General features: G+C 47.5%; 1 protein-coding gene across 4 annotated transcripts in view; it reads left to right on the top strand.

The window, feature by feature from the left end:
- The window catches only part of ELMO1 (engulfment and cell motility 1), a 349,884-nt gene that overhangs the window by 195,649 nt on the left and 130,424 nt on the right, over positions 1 to 23,811 (top strand). For all 4 annotated transcript variants that reach the window (XM_081146832.1, XM_081146833.1, XM_081146834.1 and 1 more), the window contains one exon: positions 763 to 871. In XM_081146832.1, the coding sequence (XP_081002958.1) occupies positions 763 to 871 (109 nt within the window). The remainder of the gene's footprint in view (positions 1 to 762; positions 872 to 23,811) is intronic.

Raw genomic sequence — 23,811 nt, 5'->3', positions numbered from 1 at the left:
AGCAGCTGTGCCTGGCAGACCGTAGGGTTTTCAGAGGATGGGTGAAGACAGGAAAGGAGCTTTGCCATGGGAACCAGTGGGACAGCCACTCAGGTGCTCCCGAGGTTCCCACTCCTTCTCTGTGCTTCTTTGCATTTTGTCTTTCTTTCTGTTTTTAAATTTTTTTACTGCAGGCTCACGCTCAGGCAGCCCCTGCACTCACATCCCCTGGGTGCTATCAGTGTAATTGGGCCAGTTTTTCCCTTTTCCTGTGATCAGTCCCAGGGAAGGGCTTGATTGGTCCAGTTTATGTCACATGTCCCTCAGGTATGGTCCAATCAACTGAGGCCAGGGCTGAGGTCTCCTAAGAACATGGGAGCTTCCGTGGGAAACGTGGCAGAAGTCACAAGAGAAGAGTTGCTCTTCCCAGGAAGGGGAAACCATGGCTTGGAGGACAAGAGAAGGATTTTATCACTTAAGTAAAAAAAGTATCTACTATATTGCTTTATCTACTGAAAAGCTCTCTCTATCAGCATCTTTGTAAGTGACAACCAGCAAGCAAAGTGTCCTCTTCCAGGTCTAAGGAGGCTCTGGGAGCTCAGGGAAATGTGAGGGCTTTAGGTCCCATATGCTGAGAATATCCTTAAGGGACAGTTGTGTCCTGGCCCGAGAGCCCTAGTGTGCTGAGCTAAACTGGATCCGTTTCCCTTACGGTGCAGCCAGCGTCTTAGCTGTTTCACACAAACCCATTTTCCTCTGTGACCTGTCCCTTTCCTGCTATAGATTGTGTTGGAGAACAGCAGCCGAGAAGACAAGCACGAGTGTCCCTTTGGCCGCAGTAGCATCGAGCTGACCAAGATGCTGTGTGAGATCCTGAAAGTGGGCGAGCTGCGTGAGTACTTGTTTCCTGCGTGGGTGTGATGCTGGGTGGGACCAACTTCCAGCGCTGTGCCCTGACCCCCATGGAGGGTTCCCCAAGCACCCACAGTTCTTCCTGGGGAACACATGGACTGAACACTCTGCGGCTCACGTCTACAGCGCATGTATTTCTGTGCTGGGAATAAATGTGATTAAAACCTAAGAATGGGCCCTAGCTGGTTGCTCAGTGGTTAGAGCATCAGCCTGCGCACCGAAGGGCCACAGGTTAGATTCCTGGCCAAGGGCACGTACCTGGGTTGCAGGTTTGATCCGCCCCCCGTTGAGCACATGAGGGAGGCGACCAATCGATGTGTCTCTCTCACACTGATGTCCCTTTTCCCCCGCAGCCCTCCCTCCTTTCCACTCTCTTTTCCATTGAAAAGCAATGGAAAAATATCCTCGGGTGAGATTTAACCAAAAAAAAAAAAAAAAAATCTGTGAAAATGGAAAAATGGGCAAGTGCTGTGACTGAATTTCAAATATCATAAAAATGAGTATATATTACAACAGCCTTGCATTTAATACTCAGTTAGGGAAAAGACCTATGAATTTCTTTTTTTAAAAATCCAGTGTTTAGCCTACCCATAGATCTTTTTTTTTTTGAAAGAATTTTCTCTATAAAGAAAAAATTGAGTACCTTAATGAAATCTCTCGCTCACCTATTTAAAAATGCCTTCTCTAAGAAAGAAGGAATTATTGGAGAAAATGGGTAGCTGATCCTTAAAAATATGGTCAGAGATATGCTTGTGGCCCTTTTCCTTACTTATATTACAAAACTTAAGAGAGGACACCGAGAAGAAGAGGGTGCGGTCACTTTCTTGCCTCTCGCTCATTGGCATAATTCACTTTAACCTGTTAAAGTGAACCTGGTCGAACCTGGCCGGCAATTACTGTCCACGTGGAGCCTCCTTCAGGCGGCCCCCTCCACTCCTCCGGCGTCACAGAGCTGACACACACATAAATCTTCCCCGGTGGGCTTACTGGCAAGGGCACCGGAGAACGCTGTTGGTACCCGAGAGATGTGGGGTGTGCGGTGTTATGGTGGGAGCGGAAATATTCAGTGACCGGCCTGAGAGCCGAGACGATGGATGGGGGCAGTCGGATGATGAAATTGGAAAGGCGGTTGTTGCAGTCGCGGCGTAGAGCTGACCCTCGCACGGCTAAGGCACACTAGGGAATCCAGAGCTAAGTGGAGCCTGTTTGAGCACACTCTCCCGGCTGGCGGGAGGGAGCTGCTGGGAAGGTCGTTACTGAGGAGCCCAAGCCGGCGCTTTCCCACGACTAGAGCAGAAGCGGCCCAGCTGGCCGGAGAGATTTCTGCGTCCCTCTGCCCTGCTCAGGTCTCTGCTCGCCAGTGTTAACAGGTCAGCTCACTGGACCCTGGGCGGGAGTGCTCTTTCCTAGGCCCCTTGAGACTTGTCGAGGTTTCTATCTGCTCTGTGGCTCACTCTGGGTTCAGCCGAAGGATCAGGGCCCTGAATCAGACCAATCCTCCTGAACTCCTCCGTCTGATAACTGTGACTCCCTCACGATAACCTCAATTTTGTGGGGAAAACTACTGAGTCACTGGCTAAAAAGCACTGCAAACAATCTAAGATCTTCCGAAACTGGACGATCTTCTCTTGCCCCTCCCCCACTCCCATCGTCCCCAAGGGCCTGCTTGGCTCTCGGCTCTCACCTTGGTGGCAGCAGAAGGGATACCCTCTTGTACTTTGACCGCCACCCCTAGCTTTCTGTTCTTCTCTGCCCAACGGACATGTGTCTCTGATGCTAAAAGTTAACACAGACGGAGCTGGTGGAGAACATTGGGACTAAAGGGCAGCTGGGCTCTGCCTCTGCCTCTTACCGCCTTCCTGTCCTTGGTACCGTGCAGACTGCACTGCGCCCTCGCCTCCCCACACTGTGCTAGTGGCGTAGTGCATTCCCTGTGCTGTGCTTTATAATATGCAGCCTCTTGCCTCGTGTTCGCCGAGTCTTTCGATGGCATCATTTTCCCTTGTGCCTGATTTGATCTCACGCTGTGTGGTACAGACGTGCTGTGCAGGCTGTACCCTGGGAGCAGTAGGCTGGACCATGTAGCCGAGGCGCGTAGTAGGCTGTACCATCGAGGTCTGTGTAACTGACATTCTCAGTGACAAAATTGCCTGGCGACACATTTCTCAAAATGGCTCTCCATCCTTAAGCAGAGCAAGACTGTAGCTGTGGTCATTTTGGCTTGTTCGTAGGTGACCTCAGCAGCTGAAGTTGCAGTCAGGGGAGTTAAAGAGGTACCCCAGGAACAAATAATATTCAACCCAAGGGAACTAACTTGGAAAAGATGGTCCAGTTCCAGACAGTGTGAGGCCAGGTTGATGTGGATCAGCGGGGCCCCACCTGGGGTGGAGGGGAACCGCGGTGGCAGAGTCTGAGCAGACAGGGAATGTCAGCTCTGTGGTTTAGCAGTTGGGGGTAGAATAGGGACTGATCCCTGGCTGGTGTCGAGCCGCCCTCCTGGACTTGTGAGAACCCGGCAGACAAGCCAGTTCCCATGGGCTGCGATAACAGAGTGGGGTGAAGGCGGATACCTTGGGGATCTCTGTGGGTACCCCAGATGCCCTTGTGCTGTAGATCATTCCACACCCCACCTTCTGCTGGAAGGGGACACTCTACATTCTGCCACAGGTTCCTCAGCACCTGGTCAGGTATGGTCTCTGCGGTGAGGCTGAACTTGGGTGGTGAGGTCCTCACATACTCAGGGCATGTTCCCTTCATCTAGGACGGCAAATGAATTTGTTTGTTTCTTCAATAAAAATCTATTGATTACTTACAATGTGCCAGGGACTGTGGTGGACAGGCAGGTACAAAGGTGAACAAGGTACCGTCCCTGTCCCCCAGGGCTTCAAGTTCAGAAACTGTAGAAACAAGCTGGGAGAGACACTTTTTCCTGGTAGTTATAAGTCATTATATATATATATGTACACATATATATGTATGTATATGTGTATATGTGTGTGTATGTCATGTGTATGTATGTTGTGTGTATATGTGTATATACATACTTATACAGGGTGTCCCAAAAAAATGTATACACGCTTTACAGCTGAGAGCTCAATTGATGTTTCTTTCTTTTCAGATTTAGTCCATTGGAATTAATAGTTATTCAAAATGTGTATACATTTTTGGGACACCCTGTGTATTTAAATGCCTGTATATGTATATACACACACATATATACAAAAAAATATATATACACACACGTATATGTACACATATATATACATAATATATATTTAAGTGCCTGTTATCAGTTCTAAAGCCTGATTTTTGCAGTGTTTTAATAGATTAAGTTTCCAGGTTGACCAGTTGCCCAGCATCTATTGCACAGGTGCCTGGACACCCTGCAAGGTTAAGGAAAGACTCCCACATCTCTGGAGTCAACATGCCTAAATGAGTTGTTTCCAGCTCATAAAATATTAAAGGGCAGCTACATTCTGATCGAGCTCCAGACATCAGATGATGAAACACCCTGTGGAAAGAGGGAAATTGCTTTTTAATGGATTTCCTCGCGCCCATTGCCATGTTAAATAAGTTACTAATATCAAACCAAATCTGAGTGCACCCTTGTGTTGAAGGAGATGTGTATTTTTCTCCTGAGAAAATTAGTTTTATAAATAAATCCACCACCTTTTTGTTGGGTTGCGTCTGCTTTTCTCCATTTCTGAGTTCACAATTCTTCTCAGATTTGTGTCAGTGACCAACCCAGGAGATCATGGCCACTTTAGATCTAAAGCAAGTGCTGAGACCAAAGATGTACCCAGTTAAAAATCTAACTGATGGGAAAAAAGGGCATATACAAAAGTAGAATGATCCAGTTCTCTAGAAATGCTTTGTCTTTCGATTTAACTTAAGGTATTTTGAGGAAACTCGCTTCTGAATTACCAGTTACAACTTTTTTAAAAATATGTTTTTATTGATTTTAGAAAGAGAAAGGGAGAGAGAGAGATAGAAACATCAATGGTGAGAGTCACTGATCGGCTGCCTCCTGCACGCCCCCTACTAGGGATCAAGCCCGCAACCCGGGCATTGGACCAGGAATCGAACTGTGATCTCCTGGTTCCTAGGTCAGCACTGAACCACTGAGCCACATAGGCTGGGCTAGATTACTTTTTAAAAACTGCTAGTTTTCTGGTTTCCAGTTATTGACATTTGCAAGAGGCCAATGTTTAATAAATAGTGTGGGATGAAAAAACATGCCTATTTATATTCTCAGAGCACTTTATCAAAATTATTTCACCGAAGCCTGTAACCCCCCAGGAGTTCATCAGGGTCAGTGGCATCATGTTTAATAATGAAGAGAACACTCGCACTGCCTCATACTGTCCAGGGTCGCTGAGCTCCAGTTGCTGTTCAGGATGCCCGGAGAGCAGCGTGGAGAGATTAGGGGAAGTCCTGTGGTTGCATCCCTGCATCTGCATGACCATCTTTAAATCACAGCTCAGCTGCTAATTGGATGTCTTGGGCTCGCTTCTTAGTTCTGAGGAGGAGCTGCTGGCCAAAGAGGCCACAGTCAGAATGTAAGGATCTGCAGTGTGGAGGGGTCTGGATCACCAGGCAGTAGGAACCAATAGAAGAATCTTCATAATAAGGAGAGATGTCCCCGTTCTGGGCATAAAATCCTAGAATTGGGTTATGTTTTCTGGGTGTGACAAGAACGTGTGAGGGTGAGAAAGGCCAGGGCCAGGGCCAGGGACAAGCTTACCTCACTTTCGCCCTAGCCCAGGTACTGAGTCAGTCCAGGGCTTTCAGCTGCAGGTGACAGAAATCCCAACCCAACATGACCAATGTGAGAAGAGCATGAAATGTCAAGCAGGTCCTAGGGTTGGCTAACTGTTCAGTGATGTCATTGAGGACCCCAGGTCTTCCCATCATTTGGTTCTGCCATCCTCAGTGTGCCACATTTGTCCTGAAGCTGGTAGCTAAATGGCAGCTCCCATGTCCCAAGGAACAAGAGGCTGTGTCTTCTGGAGTGTGTGGAAATGTGTCCCAAAGCCCTTCAGCAAACTCCCCCTCCCATCTAATGGCTCACGCCGTGGCCTGAGCCTGTGCCTGACCCAGTCATTGACCAGGGCAATGGAACCTTCTGGAGGCCAGACCCAGGGAGGTCACTGGTCGCTCCCCAGACTGCAGGTGAAGACCACCTTTCCTGAGGAGGCGGCCACAGGATGGTAGATAGCTGAAGAAAACTGAGGTTGGTTAAGGGAGGGAAAATAGGGTAATTCTGCCCCTTTACTTTAAAAATAAAGTCTTCTCTGTGTTTCCCTTGCTGCTGCAGAAAACGGTAACAAACTGAAGTCAGGTTGCAGCTCCCTGTCGTTTCGCCTTTGCTGGGAATTGGGGAAGTTCATTGGTTCTTTTAATGTAGCAATATCAAAGGTTGCAGAAAATGGAAATTGAGGTTTTATTAGAACATATTTCATTTCTCATCACTGAGGTGCCTGGGGGCCATTCCCTATTCTCCTTTCAGCACATGGGCATTTCCACATCCTCGGTTATGCTTTTCCTGTGGGTTGTTCTCAGCTGCGCTTTGAAAGGCCGGAGGGACAGGCGTTTGCAATCCATGCCTCCACATCGCTCTGGAACAGCCTTGCCATCATTATATGTATTTAGCCATATATAATTAGGTTAAAACTTAACAACCTCTGCCCCGTTAAAAGAACACAACAAGATCGGAAATTTAAAAACTCCTACAGCATGAAAATGTTCGGCATTTCCTTACTTTGTCTTCCACTGGCAATATTTATTATAACACGCCGCGGCGCACCTGGTATAATTTATCACCCAGACACCTTTGCTTTAGCAAGTAAAAATAACCCAGACGAGCAGTCGGAAGGAGTCTGTGCAGAGCCGCGGCAATTGGAACAGACTCTGAGCTCCGGGACGCTGGCGTTTTCGTACCTGGGGGAGGACCGTACATCACTTTTGCTCTTAGAACATTCTGGCTAAAGAAAACTCAGGAGCATCAGGTTTTAACAGGGACTCCTCTTCAGGCCCTTTCCCTCCTGACACGGCTGGTACCGTGCCCCAGGGAGCCTGGAAGCCTCCTGGATCTCGACTTTGTCTTGAATGTTCCTGCCCTACTCCTACTCTCATGTTCTACTCCAACCCTGAGTTTAAAGGGGAAATAAAACAAAACAACAAGGCCAGAAAATAAATAAGCAGCATAAATATTCAAGGCCGAAGCCCACCTGGATCTATCGTCATCATCACAAGGCAGGAGTTGTTTGTGTGAGATGCTGGCGTTCTCAGTGAGAGCCTCGGTGACAGGCTGGCCGAGGGAAGAGCTTTTCTCTCTACTCGTTAATCATCACCCCAGGATAGTTTTCCATTGGTTTTTAGAGGGAGTGGAAGGGAGAGGGAGGGACATCGATGTGAGAGAGACACATCGATTGATTGGCTGCCTCCCGCATGCGCCCGGACTGGGTGGGGAATCAAACCTACAGCCCAGGTGCATGCCCTTGACCGGGGATTGAACCCGTGACCCTTCGGTGCGCAAGCGGTGCTCTAACCACGGAGCCGCACTGGCCAGGGCTCTGCTCTCCCATGTGCAAATGGGGTGTTCTGCCCATCGTCCTGGTCACCCTCAGATGGACTGGGGCGAGGAAGAGCAGATGAAGCTGTCCTCTTAACTGTAATGCGCTTTTGGTGAAGGAAACATTAAGCCGAATATGCGCAGACCTAAGGACACCGAGAAACCCCGAGATCTGCGCGTCCTGGGCCCTGCGGGGCTGTCTTCAGAACTTAAAGCTCTGCGGCGCCCAGCTGCATTTCAGAAGGCAGTCCTGGAAGCTCCTCTAGCATCTCAGTGGGGTGCTCATCTCCATGGGGGGTGATCACTGAGAGACGTTAAACTTGGCCGTTAGGAGGCTATGTCAGGCACATCTCAGTTATACATGGATGGCAAGAATCTATATTTATTGTTGGCTCTGTGAGGACTAGCTCTTTTTCTGCATTGTTTCTGAGATGATACATAGCATCCATTCCTCTCGTCTCTTAAGCCATCGACCCAGAGGGCAGCCTGATAGATTGGCCTCCTGATGAGGAGAGACACGAGCATGTTGATAAAACACAGACCCACTGTCTTCTCCTCCCGCCCTGTAGACCTTCAGGGTCATCTTCAAGGTCAGGACCGCGTGACTGTTTGGGTCCGTCCCTCTGACTACGGCTGTGGGAGGGTAGCGTACCCTCCTCCAAACTCCCGCAGAGCTTTCTCTGCTGCTCTGTGGTCGTACTTTCTGCTGTTATTGGGGGGGTTTTCCTTTAACTCATGGCCCTTTCCCCCTAACAGTTGAAGTGGTTTATAGAGAAGCATAGAGAAAATTCACAAATAAATAAATGGTGAAAACAAAGGCACCTAAAAGTAAATTTAAAAATGAATTATGAATGTTTGCAAAGGACGTTATAGAGGCTTTTGTATTCACATCCCTGGGACCTCAACTCAGCTCAGGGATTTGCTCATCTCCGGGAAGCAAGAGGGGCTCGGGAACAGAGGAGTCAGTGTACATCTCACATGAATGATACTAATTTCAACTAATGCTAAAACAGCGTCTGAGAACATTCATCGCCTTTGTTAAAGGTGACGGAATGGGACACAGGTTTAGCATCCTGTCGTTAGAAGTTATGACAGCCCTGGCTGGTGTGCTCAGTGGTTGGAGCATTGCCCCACGCACTGAAGTGTCTTAAGTGTTGTGGGTTTAATTCCCAGTCCAGGGCACGTACCTGGGTTGCAGGCTTGATCCCCAGTTGGCGCACGTGCGGGACCAATCGCCGTTTCTCTCTCACATTGATGTTTCTCTCTCTCTGTCCCTCCCATTCTCTCTAAAAAGCAATGAAAAAATATCCTTGGGTGAGGGTTAACAAAAAACGCACAAAACAAAAGGAAAAGGCTATTATAAAGCAGCCAGCAACATTCTATTTAAAACAGTGATAACACAACAGCATTCCTACTAAAACCTAAAACTACAGAATGCTAATATTTACCAGTATTAAAAGTTTTCTTGATCTGGAAGATACAAACCAATGCAGGGATAGTTCATTGGTAGAAACAAAGTATTTTAAATTATAGACAATAAAACTTATTTATCTAGAAATCCCCGAAGAAACAAAGAAAAAGCTGTTAGCATTAATGTAATTTAGGAGAGTAGCTACAAAGCAGAGAAACAAAACTTAGTAGCATTTTTATATGTCAGCAGTAAGTAGGTAATTATAAAATGCATAAAAAAGGAAGTTTGTTTTAGCAGTGGCAATAAACTCAAACTGTTGCAGAATAATCTTAATGGAAAACATCTTGGACTTACGTGAAGAAAACTCTAAGACTTTACTAAAATATACAACTCAAGTCTCAAATGCATTACAAGTGTTATCCTGGGGGTACAGTGTTAACATTGTGATGAAGACGTAAGTTCCTCCAGTTGGTGCACAGGCGCGGATCTTCTTCCAGGACACCCGTGGGAGTGGGAGTGGGAATGGGGACTCCCAGGTGGCTGTCGAGTTCACCTGAACAGATAGCAGGTGAAACGGGTGGGAAAGAGCTGACAGAGAAAAGCAACAAGAAACGAGCCCCAGCTGGCGGGCTCAGTGGTTAGAGCGCCGGCCAGCGATGGAGGGCCCCGGGTTCCACTCCCGCCCGGGGCACCTACCTCAGTCCCTGCTCCATCCCCGGTGGGAGGCAGCCAGCCAGTGTCTCCTTCACATCTATGTCTCTCCCTCTCTCCCTCTCCCACCCTCTTCCACTCTCTCTGAAAAGCAGTGGAAAAAATATCCTCCGATGGGGATTTAAAGAAACAGCAGGAAAATATATATATATTTTAAAAACATTGTTTGCAAGAAAGCCCAGAGAGCTCGCTCCCGTCTGCCCTTCGCCTGGCTGGCCCGTTGTCGAGCAGAAGTGCTGCGTGCTTGCCTCCTAGTCTCTCGTCTGCACACACATACTCACACACCTATCGTTATAAAAATAGGAAAGTATGTTTTATGGCAGGAACATTTTTTAATATAATTTAAAGGGGAGAAAATCAAAATAAACACGTGAGAAGGACTTGAAACTGAGCCCAGCTCCAGCCTGCTGTCTCCGAGAGGGAGGCGTCCCAGGCGAGAGGGTGCGACAGCCCGGCGCCCTGGGGACCTGGGCTGGGCTGGGCTGGCGCAGGGCCAGCCCGGAGCTTGAGCACCTGCCCAGCCGAGGGCAGGCAAGGTCCCTTCCGAGTGGCTGAAGAGTGAGCTCTATCTACCAAGGCGTCCTCTCTGTCCCCCCTCCACCTCCTCCTCGGGATGTGGTGAGGAGGCCCACGGAGTCCCAATTTGAATTAGAAAGGAACAGGGCCCTGTGTTCCCCAGAGAGGGAAAAAATGACCTATTTCCAGCCCTGTGTTCCAGAGCACACAGCTGTGTGACTTCCCAGTTTATTACATCCCCAGCTGCCCCAGACAGCGCTCAGCTTGCCCCTCCTTTCCCCCACCCCCTGGCCACGGGAAATGGGGCAAACTCTAACCAGCTCAGAGCTTGGACTCCACTGAGGAAGCGGAGAGGTCAGCCAGGGTCTCCTCCAAAGATGCCTCCTGCCCAGGCAGGAGAGCCCAGCCCCTAGGACCTGAAGGAGCCTGGTCCCCTGGGGTGGCGGCCATAGGCTAGGATGTCAAGCCGTCGCCTCCTGGCAGGTCAGTTCCAGCTGCCCGAGTGTCTCTGAGGCGTGGTCATTCCCTGCCTCCAGGGAGCAGGACGCAGGGTTGGATCCCGGCAAACAAGCCCCACGTGGCTTCCCTTCCCTTGACTTCCCTGGGGTTTTGGCCACAAGAACAGATGGCAGCCGTGGCCTGAGCCTCTTTAGAAGTATGAATCACAGCTTTTCTCCCTGAAGGAGCTATTCTGAGCTTTATAATTGCATACTTCCCTGTTGTTTTTTCATAGAGTGAGTAAGGGGAATGACTTGCGTTTTTAAAAATAGAACCCCGCGGGCTCCTTGGCTCTTCTGTCTTGTGTAACCCAGGCCAGGGATTCCTGAACACGGCTGTGCACCCAGTCCACTCGGGGTTGCTACTGAGGAGGGAGAATTCCTGCCTGGGATCCAGAAAGCAGCTTAACATGCTCTCCGCCTCCCTCCCAGGCAGCTGCCCCTCCTAAATTTGGGACTCTCTGCAGAGCCCCCTCTGCCTCCCTGGGATTGTGCTTAAATGGGTACTTTCATGGAGTGGTAAGAGCTCTAGGTTGGGCACTGGAGGACCTGGATTCGAGTGTGAGCCCCAGGGCCGACCCCTCTCCACTGAGCCTCTGCTCCCGTGTGTCCTCAGTTCCTCGGCCATAAAGCACTGTCGTTGCCCCGGTGGCCTCCAGCCCCCAAGCTGCGGTGCTAAGCAGAGTCCTCTATGTCTCCGACATGCTGACTGTAACCACTATACGAGTTAACTAGCATTTGGCCACCATCAGCTCCTGAGTGACATGTGCATAACCTAGATTAGTGCTGCATTCTGGGCAAGAGCAAGAATGAAATGAACAAAGACCCTTCAGGAGGGGCTTCGCTGCTCAGACAACCAACGTGCGGGACCGGCTTCCTCCCCTACAGCAGGACCGCGCCGCTCTCGTCTCTGAACACGAAATACAGTTAAATGCGCTTTCCCACCATGAATTTTTTTATTTTTTGACATATCAGCTGTATTACCAGACAAGAGTTCCTTGAGAAGAATTAAACCTTAATTTTGCCAGAACAGGTCAAGAAAATGACAAAACCCCACACTCATTCCTCACATCATTTTTCCCCGCCGAGCAGATTTCACCTGTCGTGTCCTCCCGCTGGGTTTGGTGGCTCTCGCCACCCCCCGGGCTGGTGCAGCGGGCCGCAGGGGCAGCTGCCTCCCCCATCTGTACTTGCAAACAGGAGGGTTTCGGCCACCCTGCAACTCAGGGGGAGAAACAAGCCTCCATCCAAATGCTACCTCCCGTTTCTGCGAGTCGTGCCTGTCCCCACCTGAGAAGCCCAGCTCTGATGTCGCTCTGGCTTTTATTGGCTATTTAATAGTTTGGGAAATGGCTTTTTCCTGGAGCCCATAAGATAAGACAAAATCTTACAGAATTCAGACTTATTTTCCATCCCAAGGGGTCCAGGGAATCCCACTGCTTTTCTCCGTCCCTGACGTCATGAGAGGACACCTCCCATTTAAGGCTCACGGGCGTGGCTGTTCTGGTCATTTAAAGAATGTTTGTTTTAGCCCTGGCGGGTCTGGCTCAGTGGTTAGAGCGTCGGCCCACAAACCGAAGGGTCCCGGCTTCCATTCCGGCCAAGGGCATGTACCTCAGTTGCAGGATGGGTGTCCGGCAGGCAACCGATCGATGTGTCTCCCTCAGGCCGATGTCTCTCTGTCTCTGTCTCTCTCTCCCTCCCACTCTCTCTGAAAAGCAATGGAAAAAATATCATCAGGTGAAGATTAACAAAAAGAATGTTTGTTTTAGATTAGGAGTTACCTTAACGCATATGCTTGAACAAATTTTCCCGTTTGATTTAACATTGAGCTAATCCCATGCATGTTACTTTGTGACTCTTTTCACTTGACATGTCACAGGCTCCTGAGTGAGTTGGCTCATATGCTGTTTATTCAACCGTTTAAGAGTTGAATAGTATCCCATCTTCCCTATGTGGTCCCAGTGTGGATACAGATATAAACAGCACCCTATTTTATCAAAGTATGGGTTTCTTATCGACAGATATGAACACTGTTTACAAATGTGTGTTTTTATAAGGGCATCAGGATGAACGTTTGCTCAGTAAAAGCACATCGTCTTAGCCCTGGGGCTGTGGCGGTGAAATCAAACAGAGCGCCATGCCTTCCTTCGGTATTTTACTTGGAGAACAGACAGTGAACAAATAAAAAGTATGCCACGTAGTTAAAAATGCAACGGAGAAAAATCAGACAGAAAAGGGCGGATGCATAACATCGCCACACGAGACGATGATGCTGACCACAAACAGGAATGAAGTGAGGGAGCAGGCCCAGGAAGCGCCTGGACAAGAGTTTTTCAGAAAGAGGGAACAGCAGTGTAAAGGGAAGAGGAAGGCCGCCAGTGTGGCAGGAGCAGAGAGCCGAGAGAGTAGCCAGAGCCAGAGATAAGGGGGTGGTAGGAGGGAAGGTCAGAATCCTAGCCAGTGGCACTTACTGAACTATTTTGTCTGGCCAGCAGGTTGAGTTTTCAGGTGATGAGGGAACACATTGAATCAAAAAAATAAAACTGAAGTAGCTCGAGCCCTCTGGCTGTTGACCTACTTTGCTCCTGTCTTGGGACGTTGGTTGTCATGGCTGGTGACATGGTAAGAAGGGGACCCTTGGACTTTGTAAACATTCGCCAGTCCCTGTGCTGTGAGGCTGCCTGCATGTGTACATGAGATAATAGCGCCCTTTCTGTTGCGTTTGAATATCCTCTTGAGTCGTGACCTTGAGTCATTTGATTTCTAACTTTGAATAATTCGTGAGATGTGGTTGTAGGCATTTTATCTCAAAAAAATCAGGGGAAGAATATATCTGGAAGGAGGCAGTCAGATGGGTTATTCTCTTGAAATAATTGCGAGCGGTGACTCAGCAGGAGGAACGAAACCACTCCAGTGAATTCTGAACAGTGCTCTAAAAGTCGGAGTGAAGTCATTCCGAGAGCGCTGCACAGACAGCAGAGACGCCTGTTTCATTCGACCGTTTTTATGTCCACAGGCTGTAGACTGAGGTGCAGTGCAAAATGGGCTTCCTGCTGAGGGTCACAGCTGAGGGAGCTTCAAAGCCCCTCCCCGCCCCACCCGAAGGCAGCGCAGCTTGAACGACGCATGCCACCGAGCAGTGTCCCCTTTCCCATGACACGTATTCAGACGTGTCATTCCGCCGGTCTGTGTTCAGGGTGAGTTGCCTGCCACCATTAATGCGTGAGGCTGGTCATCCCAGACGTACCCCCGTCGCTCCTGCCTGCGTCCTCTCTGGTTCTTAATGATGTCCCCGCACCCCCAGGCTCGTTCCCCTTGGAAGGGCTTCTTCATAGGCCAGGAATGAGAATCATTCGCGTGGCATTTCCTACGCGTACGTAAGAGGGAACCACAGACGTGTCTTAGAAAGGACAGGGTTGGTCCTTTGTGTCAGGAGTGACTGGAGCTTTAAAACAACTTTTGCGCCGTGATGTAGTTCAGTGTTTCACCCGTGTTGTGTCTGAAAGAGAATATTCCGTTTTAAATAATCCCAAACGGAAAGCCATCGGCCGCTGTTTATGTAAAAGCCGGCATGTGAAACCCCAGCAGAGGCGTCTAATTAAAAGATAAACACCCTTCATTTCTCCTGGGCTTGCTCCACACACAGCCGAGGGACGTGAGTGAGAGTAAATGGGGCGTGAGGAACAATTTTGAGGTGCAGACTAATAAAACCACCGAGTGGTCATTAACTCCTGCTCAAGCCTAGGACTGTGAAACATCCCCGATTGCTTCGGGCTTTAAAGGCTCCATAATCTGGCCTCTGTCTGCTTCTCTAACCTTACTTTCTATACAACTCAAAACAAAAACAAAAACAAAAAAATCCCAAACCCTCAAACTAAGACCACAGCCAGCCTGCATTTTGTTCAGAGATTTAAACTGACCATTTGCAGTTCCCTAAACAAGCCAAATGCCTCAGTGGTCCTTGGCTTCTCGGCCCTTTCCCCCACGGGTGCTGCTGTGCTGCTATCAGCCTAGCACCTGTGGCCCAGGTTATTGCCACAAGACCTTCGGGGACACTCCTAACTAATTTGAATTCATTGAGCTTCTCCTGGGACCCCGGCTTCCAGAATTATTAGACGAACGTCTGTTGAGCATCTACAGTGCCCCACCCCTGGTGCTAGGCACTGGGACTCTGCTGATCAGCTGAAGATGATCTGAAAGTCTATTGTGGAATCCTCTGTGTGCTTCTCATTAACGTATATTCTAGCCTGAGTGCAGCCATATGAATTGAGCTATTTAGAGACATAGCAACATCTCCAGGCGTCGTTTTAAGCTGTTCAGCCAAGAGGAGTTCTATAGAAATCAAAGAAAAGACGAATAGGGCTGTTTTCCCTGCAGTAATCCTTTGATTTCTGTTACAAGAGATATTTTATAGCATATATTTTAGTTCTAAATTTCCTTTATTATAAGTATTAGAGGGGATCAGCATTTTTATTTCTCAAACAAATGATCTCATAATAGCCCTTGATTTCTTTCTGCCATTTCTCTACCAAAAAAATTCACACGAAACTAGCATCCTATCACACATATATGCATATGTATCTATAAAATCAATACATTCAAAATAAAATTTAAAAAAACAACAGTGCATGTTTTTTGTTGAGATTTTAGACAATGGGATAGCTGTTTAAAGAAGGAGGTTAAAGCCGCCCTGTATTCTGCCACCAGGAGACGACAGCCGTAGGCATGGTGTGTACTTCCTTCTAGGCTGTGCTGTCTGCACTTGTACCCTCACATTATCTGTGTGTGTACCGATTTGCATGTAAACCGTGCGATCCCGCTGCCTCTGCAGATCACAATCCTGTTTTTCTCTTCACTTAAAATTATCATGTCTACAGCATCTTTCTGTATCTCAGCTTACCCTTCAAGGATATGTTCTCCAGTGACTGACTGCATGTCACTCCATTGGGTAGCTATAATTTAGGCAATAGATGCCTATTTTTATATGTGGAAGTTTTTTCTATTTTTTATGATTATGAACACCTCTGGCATGATTGCCTTTGTAGGTAAATCTTGCATTCACCTTTAATCTTTTACTTAGACTAAATTCTTAGAAGTGAATCCTTAAGTTCTCGACACCTATCGCCAAACTACTCTCTGATAAGATTGTCTCAAAGTTTATGTCCCTCAACTGACTGCGACGGAGGACCTGGTCACTACGGTGAGAACTGTCATAAAAAGAACCAAACCAAGAAACCTCATCATTAACCTGATAGTTCAAAATGTTGTCTTAGTCTTGGCTCTTTTGTGAGAAGTGGTAAACATTTTTTTGACTTATGTATTAGCCACTTATATTTTGTCTATCAAAATGATTGGTTTATTGTAATTACCTGAGAATTGCACACGCCTTATGTTGTGTCAATGAGAGAAACCAATGCCGTTACCAGTGGCACATGTTGTTGAGATGGGACTGGGAAGATTGATTCTCTGAAATACTGGGAATGAGTGGTTCTCATTGGAACATATGTAGGGTGATGATTTTGCTTGGACAGTTCATACTGCTCTAAAAATAGTTTAAAATAGGGGAGCTGTACATTGACTTGCATTCTGAAGTAGGAACACATTAAGTTGCGGGGACCCAATTCCTTTTTCAGAGGGAACCCTTTTTTAAAAAGCCCTTCTTTTAGACTCTTCACTTCGGGGTACACTTTTCCATTTCTTGAGCTGCCAAAAGCCTATAGGGTAGTTTGGGTTGTAATTTATTTTTAAGGTTTTAGATTCTTTTTATTTAAACCTTTTATTAAAGGGTAGCCCATGAGACTCTAAAGTACTTTAAATTATATGGGAGACTTAAAATAGAAAGAATGCCCCTTTCTGTCCTCAACTTATTTCTTCCTGAGCCCCAGCTCCCTGCTTTTTTCCCTGTATACACTAATGTGTAGTGTGTATATGTGTGTGCGTAATATTATAAAGCTCATTATTGCTAATGGCTGGATAATATTTCAGAGTAATGTCTGACCTAGGATAATGCTTGAAATGCAAGTGCAAGCCATGTTAGGTTTGCCTGCAGGGACTTTTGTTCATGTTAATCTGATGGAGAAATTGAAGGGCCTGGAGATGATGTTTTTGGCGAGTGTTAGTAGAGAAGATACTGTAGGAATGAGTTTTCTCTTTTTAAGTCATCCCAAACAGAGGAAGGTGAAACCAAACCTAGTGTCCTCGGTACTGACTAGATTTATGTAAATCCTGTAGCCTAATTAAGTTTGGGGAGAGGAGGAACAGGCTGAATGTTCACCGTCGGGGGCTCCCTCAGGAGTTCTCTCTGGGAGGCTTGAATCAAAACATCCAAAACTGATTCTGCTCTTGAACAATAGTCCCACTCACGACACTGAAATGCAGTTATGAAATCCCCTGCTAGTTTCTTCCTGAGAGCCTGAAGCCAGCTTTTGGGAAACGAGAATTTTTTCCTAGAACTGGGAGTGCGGTGAAGGTGAGGAGAATACGTGCATGTGTGTGGGTGGGAGGGGTGACTGATTCATTCCCTTCCACCTACAGCCCGTATAAATGGCATTGTACAGTAGGCAGCCTTTTGTGTCTGTCTCCTTTCACTCAACCTGATGTGTTTGAGAGTCACCTGGGTCGCTACGCTACGTTTTAATGCCAAGTGAGCTTTCTTTTGTTTTTGTTTTTTCCCTTCCCCCTTAAAGTAAGGCTGATGGAGGTGTATTCAGCACAGTAAATTTCACCCTTTTCAGGTGTGCAGTTCTTCAGCTTTCATAACTATATACAGTCATGTAATCACCACCACCATAAGGACATAGACCATTTCCATCTCCCAGAAGTTGTTTCCTATTGAGAATTTCTTTTGTCTTTATCTCTAGAGGATCATGGGAGGCAAGTGTTGAAGTTAAGTCTAATTCGATCGCCATAAACCTCCTCGTCTGTTCAACTTCATGATTACACAACTGTAAGAATGTCCCCCACCCCCACCCCTTGTGAGAATGTCCCCCACCCCAAACCCCACCCCTTGTGAACCCTATAGAAAGGAGCATCACCACAGAGAAAGTAGATGGCATATGTTCCTCTCCACTGGATTGTCACACTTGGCTTAGTGCAGGTATGGTAGTTCCACAGAGTGGGCCAGAGCCCCCGCCCCTTCCAAGGGCAAAGCAAGACCGATGCCCCTCATTCTGACCATCATCACAGCGTCTTCAACTAGAAGTCAGTAATGGCCGGAACCAAATGAGAAAGCTTTGCTCAGGAAAACAAGGGGTCACAGGTGACAACCTGAGGGCAAAACCACCTCATTCGCTAACCTTTGTCCCTAATTTACAGCCATTATTCAACTTTGAAACTTAAACAGAGGTTGTGAATATAACACAGGACTAACACACAGACACACAGTGTTCACAGATGTCAGTAGGAGTCAAGAAGGGGTGTGGCTTACCTAACCATGTCGCTAAGCCCCTCTAGGTCTTAGCCCTCTCCTAAGATGAAAGGAAAGAGAGAGCTGAAGAAGACTCCATCTTCATAGGAGCTTTGCCCAGCCTGCCGTAGCCTCTCTACGTCTATTTATCACACCCCACAAGATGTGGAAGGTTCTAGAAACACAGCAGAGTCAAGTGACTTGAGCAGCATGGTCTCTCCTGCCATCAGATGATGCCACCGAGGTGGGGAAATACGAATTTAAAATGACGCTCCCTCGATGGCTGTCTTCTCACCCCCTAGAGGAAGAGCTTCCATGTCTAATCGGATGAGGTGAGGAAAGAGAAATTGCATTTATTTTAAGCTTGACGTTCAGCCAGATGGGAGCCAGCTTAACTTGAGCGTGAATATAATTTGATTTTTCCCCATCTTGCCATCCCATGTTGAGTTGCCTCTGACAACTGATAAAATTCACATTTCCAAGCAAATCTAGGATTTAGATATAAATATGCAGGGTGAGCATGCAAATCAACTCATGTTCTCAAAGTTAAAAGGGGGGAAATCGGACCAGCTTCACATAGGAACACTTACAACTCAATGCTGGTGAGACAGAGCAAAATAACCCACAATTAGGTTCCAGAATTCCTCCAATTCATGGTTTTTAACAGAGTGAGTAGGAACATTCTAGCAAAGTTGATTACTAACGTCTGAGACCCATTTTCTCATTAACTGTTGTATAAAACTGGAGATGGGTTCCATTTGAAATCATTTTTCCAAAGGTTGACCTAAAAAAGTGCTTGTTAGAAAATACATTAAAAATTTGGGAAATGTTGTGAGATGTGAGACGTTAGAAATGTTAACACCAATTAGCAGGTCACATTTCCTGACTGCGCTAGGGCACAATTTGAGAATTGTCTCCTAAGGCATTTGTTCGCCTCCTGCTTGCAGCTGCCAGACCGCTCTGCTCTCCGCTACTCCAGTTCTGAGCCCTGTCCCGTCTCGCAGGTGAAAGGGCTGGGAAGTCATGCAGGGAAATTTGGTTTTCCAAATCTGTCAGATCAAGGATTTCTAATTCTAGTTGTTTGGCTCTAGAAACATACGTTTCTTCTAAGTAGCTCAGTCTTAGGAACAGACTTGCAAGGTATGGGTAAAGCAAGCTTTTCTACGCATTCCCGCCCTCTCTGGCTGGGCCCGGTGGGGAAGGGCAGGGACTCTGACCCCATCCAGGAGCAAAAGGTGAAAGTAGTAATTCTCACCGCTGCAGGCAGTGCAGAGTCGGGGTGGAGGCCCCCAGCAAACAGCAGCTACAACAGCAGAGGGGGGATGGGGCGTCCTGGGAGAGGTCACTGCGGGACCGTCCCGGAGCAGTCCTGACTCTTAGATGGAGAGAACAGGATTTGAGGACAAGTGACCCACTAGTCATTTTTAAATGGGGTCATTCACACTTCTATATTTCAGAGTCAGATTATTATAGAACTTTTACAAACTGCTATCTGGTAATTAACGTGTATCAGCCACCTTTATGTTTAAGATCTACAGCTTTCCAGTAACTTGGGGGACCCTCTGATGACATGAGGGGCAGAATGATTACTAAGCAATATCTTCTTGAGACCTCCTAAAGGGCGGATCTCTGGGGACCGTCAAGATAGCCACTCTGTAGTGAGCCCTACCATCTCCCCTTTCGTAAACCAGCCTGGACACACCTGGGCCTCACCCCACCAGGTCTGCACTGTCAGCTCCGTGAGTGTGTATATTATGCGTCACGCTGATTTCTGAGTTACCTGCGCTGGAACCGTTTGGTTCTTTTCTGAGGTTGACTTTCTTATTTATGTTTACTTAGGCAGATTTAAAAGTGCATGTGCTCAGTGGAAGGAGCCTTGTAAGTCCCCTGACCTGGAATAGGAAGAAAGTGTGCGTGTTTCCTGGGAATTAATGTTGACAGGTCGCATATACACTGGCCTCACCTGTGACATTGTCACGCGCTCACAGTCACAGATTGTGCGTTCCTAACAATCGTCAAGGGCCTGAGCTGTGGGTGAGGCCAGATCAGGTTCAAGAAGGTCGCTTTAACCTCTGAGACACTAACGCACTTTTTGGAGAGGGAATGAATGGGGTAGAATGGCACCCGGCAGCTGGGAACTGTGTGACCGACCACTAGGGCCATCTTAGGTTGCCATGGCCTTAATTTAAAGCACACCTGGGGGAGGAATGAGGTATGGGAGCTTTCAGATGTGTCAGAGTGAAATAGGTGACCCGCACTTGGTTTCTCTCCGTGTCCGTGGACACGAGCCAAGGCAGCCTGTGGCCTGTGATTACTGCCTATCGATCTTCTCAGTTCTCTGAGCCCAGTATTTTGTCCCGAATATTGAAATGCAAATGCCCTGAGTACCTCCGTAATATTGAATTTGAGATTCTTGTAACATCGGGGAGAGAGGCGGAACTGTTTTATTTATGAGTGAGAATAGCCTGCCTGGAGTCCATATTTCAAACTCGTCCTTTTGAGGTTTGTGAATGAATCCAGTCCAAGGAGAGCGTACGAAACACATTCATCAGCCGCGTCACCTTCATTTCCAGAAAACTTTTTAACCTTCACCGTGTTAGTAACAGGAAAATTCTGCCTTTTAAAACATTTTAACGTGCGTTTTAAAAATGTTCCAGACTAGCACTTTCTATTTCTGGTTTGCTAATTTCCCAGTTCTAAAGTTAATAGAGAGAACTCAGACACAACGGTGTTTTGATATTTCAGCAATCTGAAGGCATGTCTGAAATCGTCTCCCTTTGACTCTTTCTCTGAGACAAAGCTCTCTGCTGCTTTTTCCCGATGGTGAAACAGATTCTTATACATAATAGAAATATTAGAAAGTTAAATATATTTTAAAAAGTGACTTCAGTAGCCATTGCAGGTATAGTTTACATCTCACTGATTCCAGCATCCAGGACACCTTCTGCCAGTTGTAAGATGCTCAGCACATAGGTACGGACTGGACACTTGTTTCCCTGTCGATTAGATTATTCAGTGTCTCTTCAATTGACAGGGCACCTCAGTATCATTTGATCGAAATGTTTACTTCCCAGGCGTCATATCTGCAGATGAATGTTTGGGCTGTTGTCTGTCACCCCCCAGTAATCAGGAACATCCACAAATTTAAGAGCTTCATCTAAAAATGAATGGGTGAGATTCTGTAGACAACATGGATCCCCATTTTTACAGGCTCCTCTTAAATTCTGACAAAGTTTGGCTCGTAAATACAGCTTTGGGAAAATTGTTCCTGCCCCTGAGATTGCTCGATAGAGAATTTATTCCCAAGTCCTTTCATTGGCGTCTATCCAGTCGGCCTACAGCCCTGCAAGCTGTTGTGACCTATTAGTTTTTCTTCACGGAGTAATGCAAGTGGCTTTTCAGATATCAGAGCACATCACAAATACGTTCTTCTCCAGTCTCTTTATTTTTAAAATTAATTTCACTCTACCCTAAAATTGATAGGAGCCCTCAAGTCCAGTTTTCTTCATCTCAGTAGCTCTTTGTGCCTTTTTCAGAAAAGGACCCCAGAAGGCCTGGGTGCTGGGTGCCCAGAGATACCCCAGGGTCTGCAGCCAGGGGCCCTGCGTTTGTTCCATTCCAAACCAAGGGAGATTGAGTTTTGCTCACTTCTTGCCCATGGGCACAGCATAAATGCTGCAGTTACAGTAATGGACAGGCTGCAGGCAGTGGTGACCTCGAACCTCGGTGCCCCCAGATTTGACCCCAGCTCCCCCTCTGTGACTTGCTGGAGAGCGGTTGCTTACCCTGGACCTCACCTTAGGGAGAGTTGGCCACTCCGTTCATTTGAAACTGGACCTAACTATGGTGTTCCTTGCTTAGGGGCAGTGTTTCCTCCTGCTCTAAGCGGGATTCATTTTTTTCAACTTAATTTCCCAGGTCCAGGAGGCGAGCTGCAGTTGCTATGGGAGCAGTGACTGAATATCCTGGGTTGGTACCCTTAACACAACAGTGATGCTAGAGCGACGCAGGTCTGCCTTCCTCTTCCTGCTGGCCTTCCCTTTCCCCCTAGGAGGGCAAGTGCTGGGGCCAGGAGGAGGAAGACCGGATTTCACAGGCGGGCTTATCTGATATTAGGGCGTCATGATCCTGGCGAGTCATTTTCTGGGAATCGCTGTCCAAAGGATGCGTGTGTCTAATCTCCACTTGCCGCCTTCGCTTGGCACTCGTTTTGACAGGCTCTCTGACATCGTGGATGCCCTCGCAGAGAGAGGGGAAAGCAGTGTTCACCCTCACAGCCTGGCACCCGACTGCACAGGCGTTTATCGAGCTTAGCACAGCTCTGTGCCCTGTGATGAGCTGTGCTCCTTCACACTTCTCGACGCCAGCAGCCGTTTCCTCGCTGGAATGGATAGGTCTTTCGGTTAGATATCTATTCGCATGGAGTGTGATTGTCACAGGAGTGCTTGCATTGCGTTACCAGGCCATGTAATCTTTAGCCTAACATCTGCATATGAATGGATAATTGTGAGGCTTTATGTAAATTAGGCATGGTGGTGAATATATTATCAGATCAAATGGCCTTTAGGGGTAATTACAGGATGCTGCTGTGTCAGCCAGGATGCTGCCGGCGGAATGCTGAACACTCTCCGCAGAATGAAATACAACCCAGTCAGGGTTCATTTTCATCCCAGATCACGAGTTGCTTTTCATTGTGATTTTTTATTTTGTTAGAAGAGGAATCGAACACCCAGGCCTGATGGTAGTTGCAGAATATTGGGGATTAAAAGAATAAAATTCTGGGTGAAAAATATTAAAATGTAGACACTTTTAAGGTTGGTAATAAATCGAAGAGTTTGAGTCACAGAGAAAGTCAATCCATGTCCTCCCTCCTTGGCCCCTTTTCTCGTTTCCATCCTGCAACGTATCACAGAAACCTCTGACCGCGATGATCATTATTAAAACTAAACCACCAACAGGTAGTCGGGCGGAATCCGTGCCTGCCCCTGGGCAAGTCATTGACCCGTCCCTCATCTGTCTTTTCTCCATTTCCAGCCCGGTCGGCTGTTTGGGGCCGTTGGGAGCTGATGGCAGGATGACAGGCACTGTTCTCAGTGTTGTTCTGTTGCCATGAGGTCTCACACGGGAACGTTCTGGAGAGGACGGGCTAATACAGGAAAAAAGAAACCTGCCTGGGACTGAGCTGAGCTAGCGAGGGCTCCTTCCGTGCCCTCAGAGCCTCCTTTCCTTAGGAGGGAGCTAGAGGCTGAATCTCCTCCCAGTTAGAAGTAATTCCTGATGATTAACATAATAGTGAATCATTCTGTGCTCCGGGAGCTACTGTGGATGGCGGCACGGAGATGCAGTGAGACATGGAAACAGCTTCTGCCAGACAATGGAGGAGGGAAATGGAACAGCTAATGAATGGACCATAAAGTATTTTCTACTGCTCTGTGCTGAAAGTTTGACACACATAATGTTAGTTTTAAACCAGGATAAGTTGTCTGATTTTTATGGTGTTCCACATGCAAGGAGCTGATAAATTGACCCTAAGCTCACTTTCCTGCTTTGAAATAAATTTAACCAACCACTCGTGACAGATGCTGCAGAAGAGTGTGGCTCTCCGGGCCCCCCGGTCTACAGAACCTGTCTATAAATGCCTCCTGCTGATGGGCTGTTGGCCCAGGGCAGATGAGGACTCGCCAGTTGGGCTCATTAAAATAATTTGTCCATACGGATAATAAGGAGTGAGGTGAAAGAGCTGCCCCCTCACCCCACCCCCGGGTGGTGCGCTGGGCACTGGAGGAGAGTCCAGTGTCCTCAT

Source organism: Miniopterus schreibersii (genome assembly GCF_964146895.1).
Source record: "Miniopterus schreibersii genome assembly, chromosome: 9".
Lineage (NCBI taxonomy): Eukaryota > Metazoa > Chordata > Mammalia > Chiroptera > Miniopteridae > Miniopterus > Miniopterus schreibersii.
The sequence above is the reverse complement of the archived record's forward strand: the minus strand, read 5'-3'. Positions and strand labels throughout refer to the sequence as shown.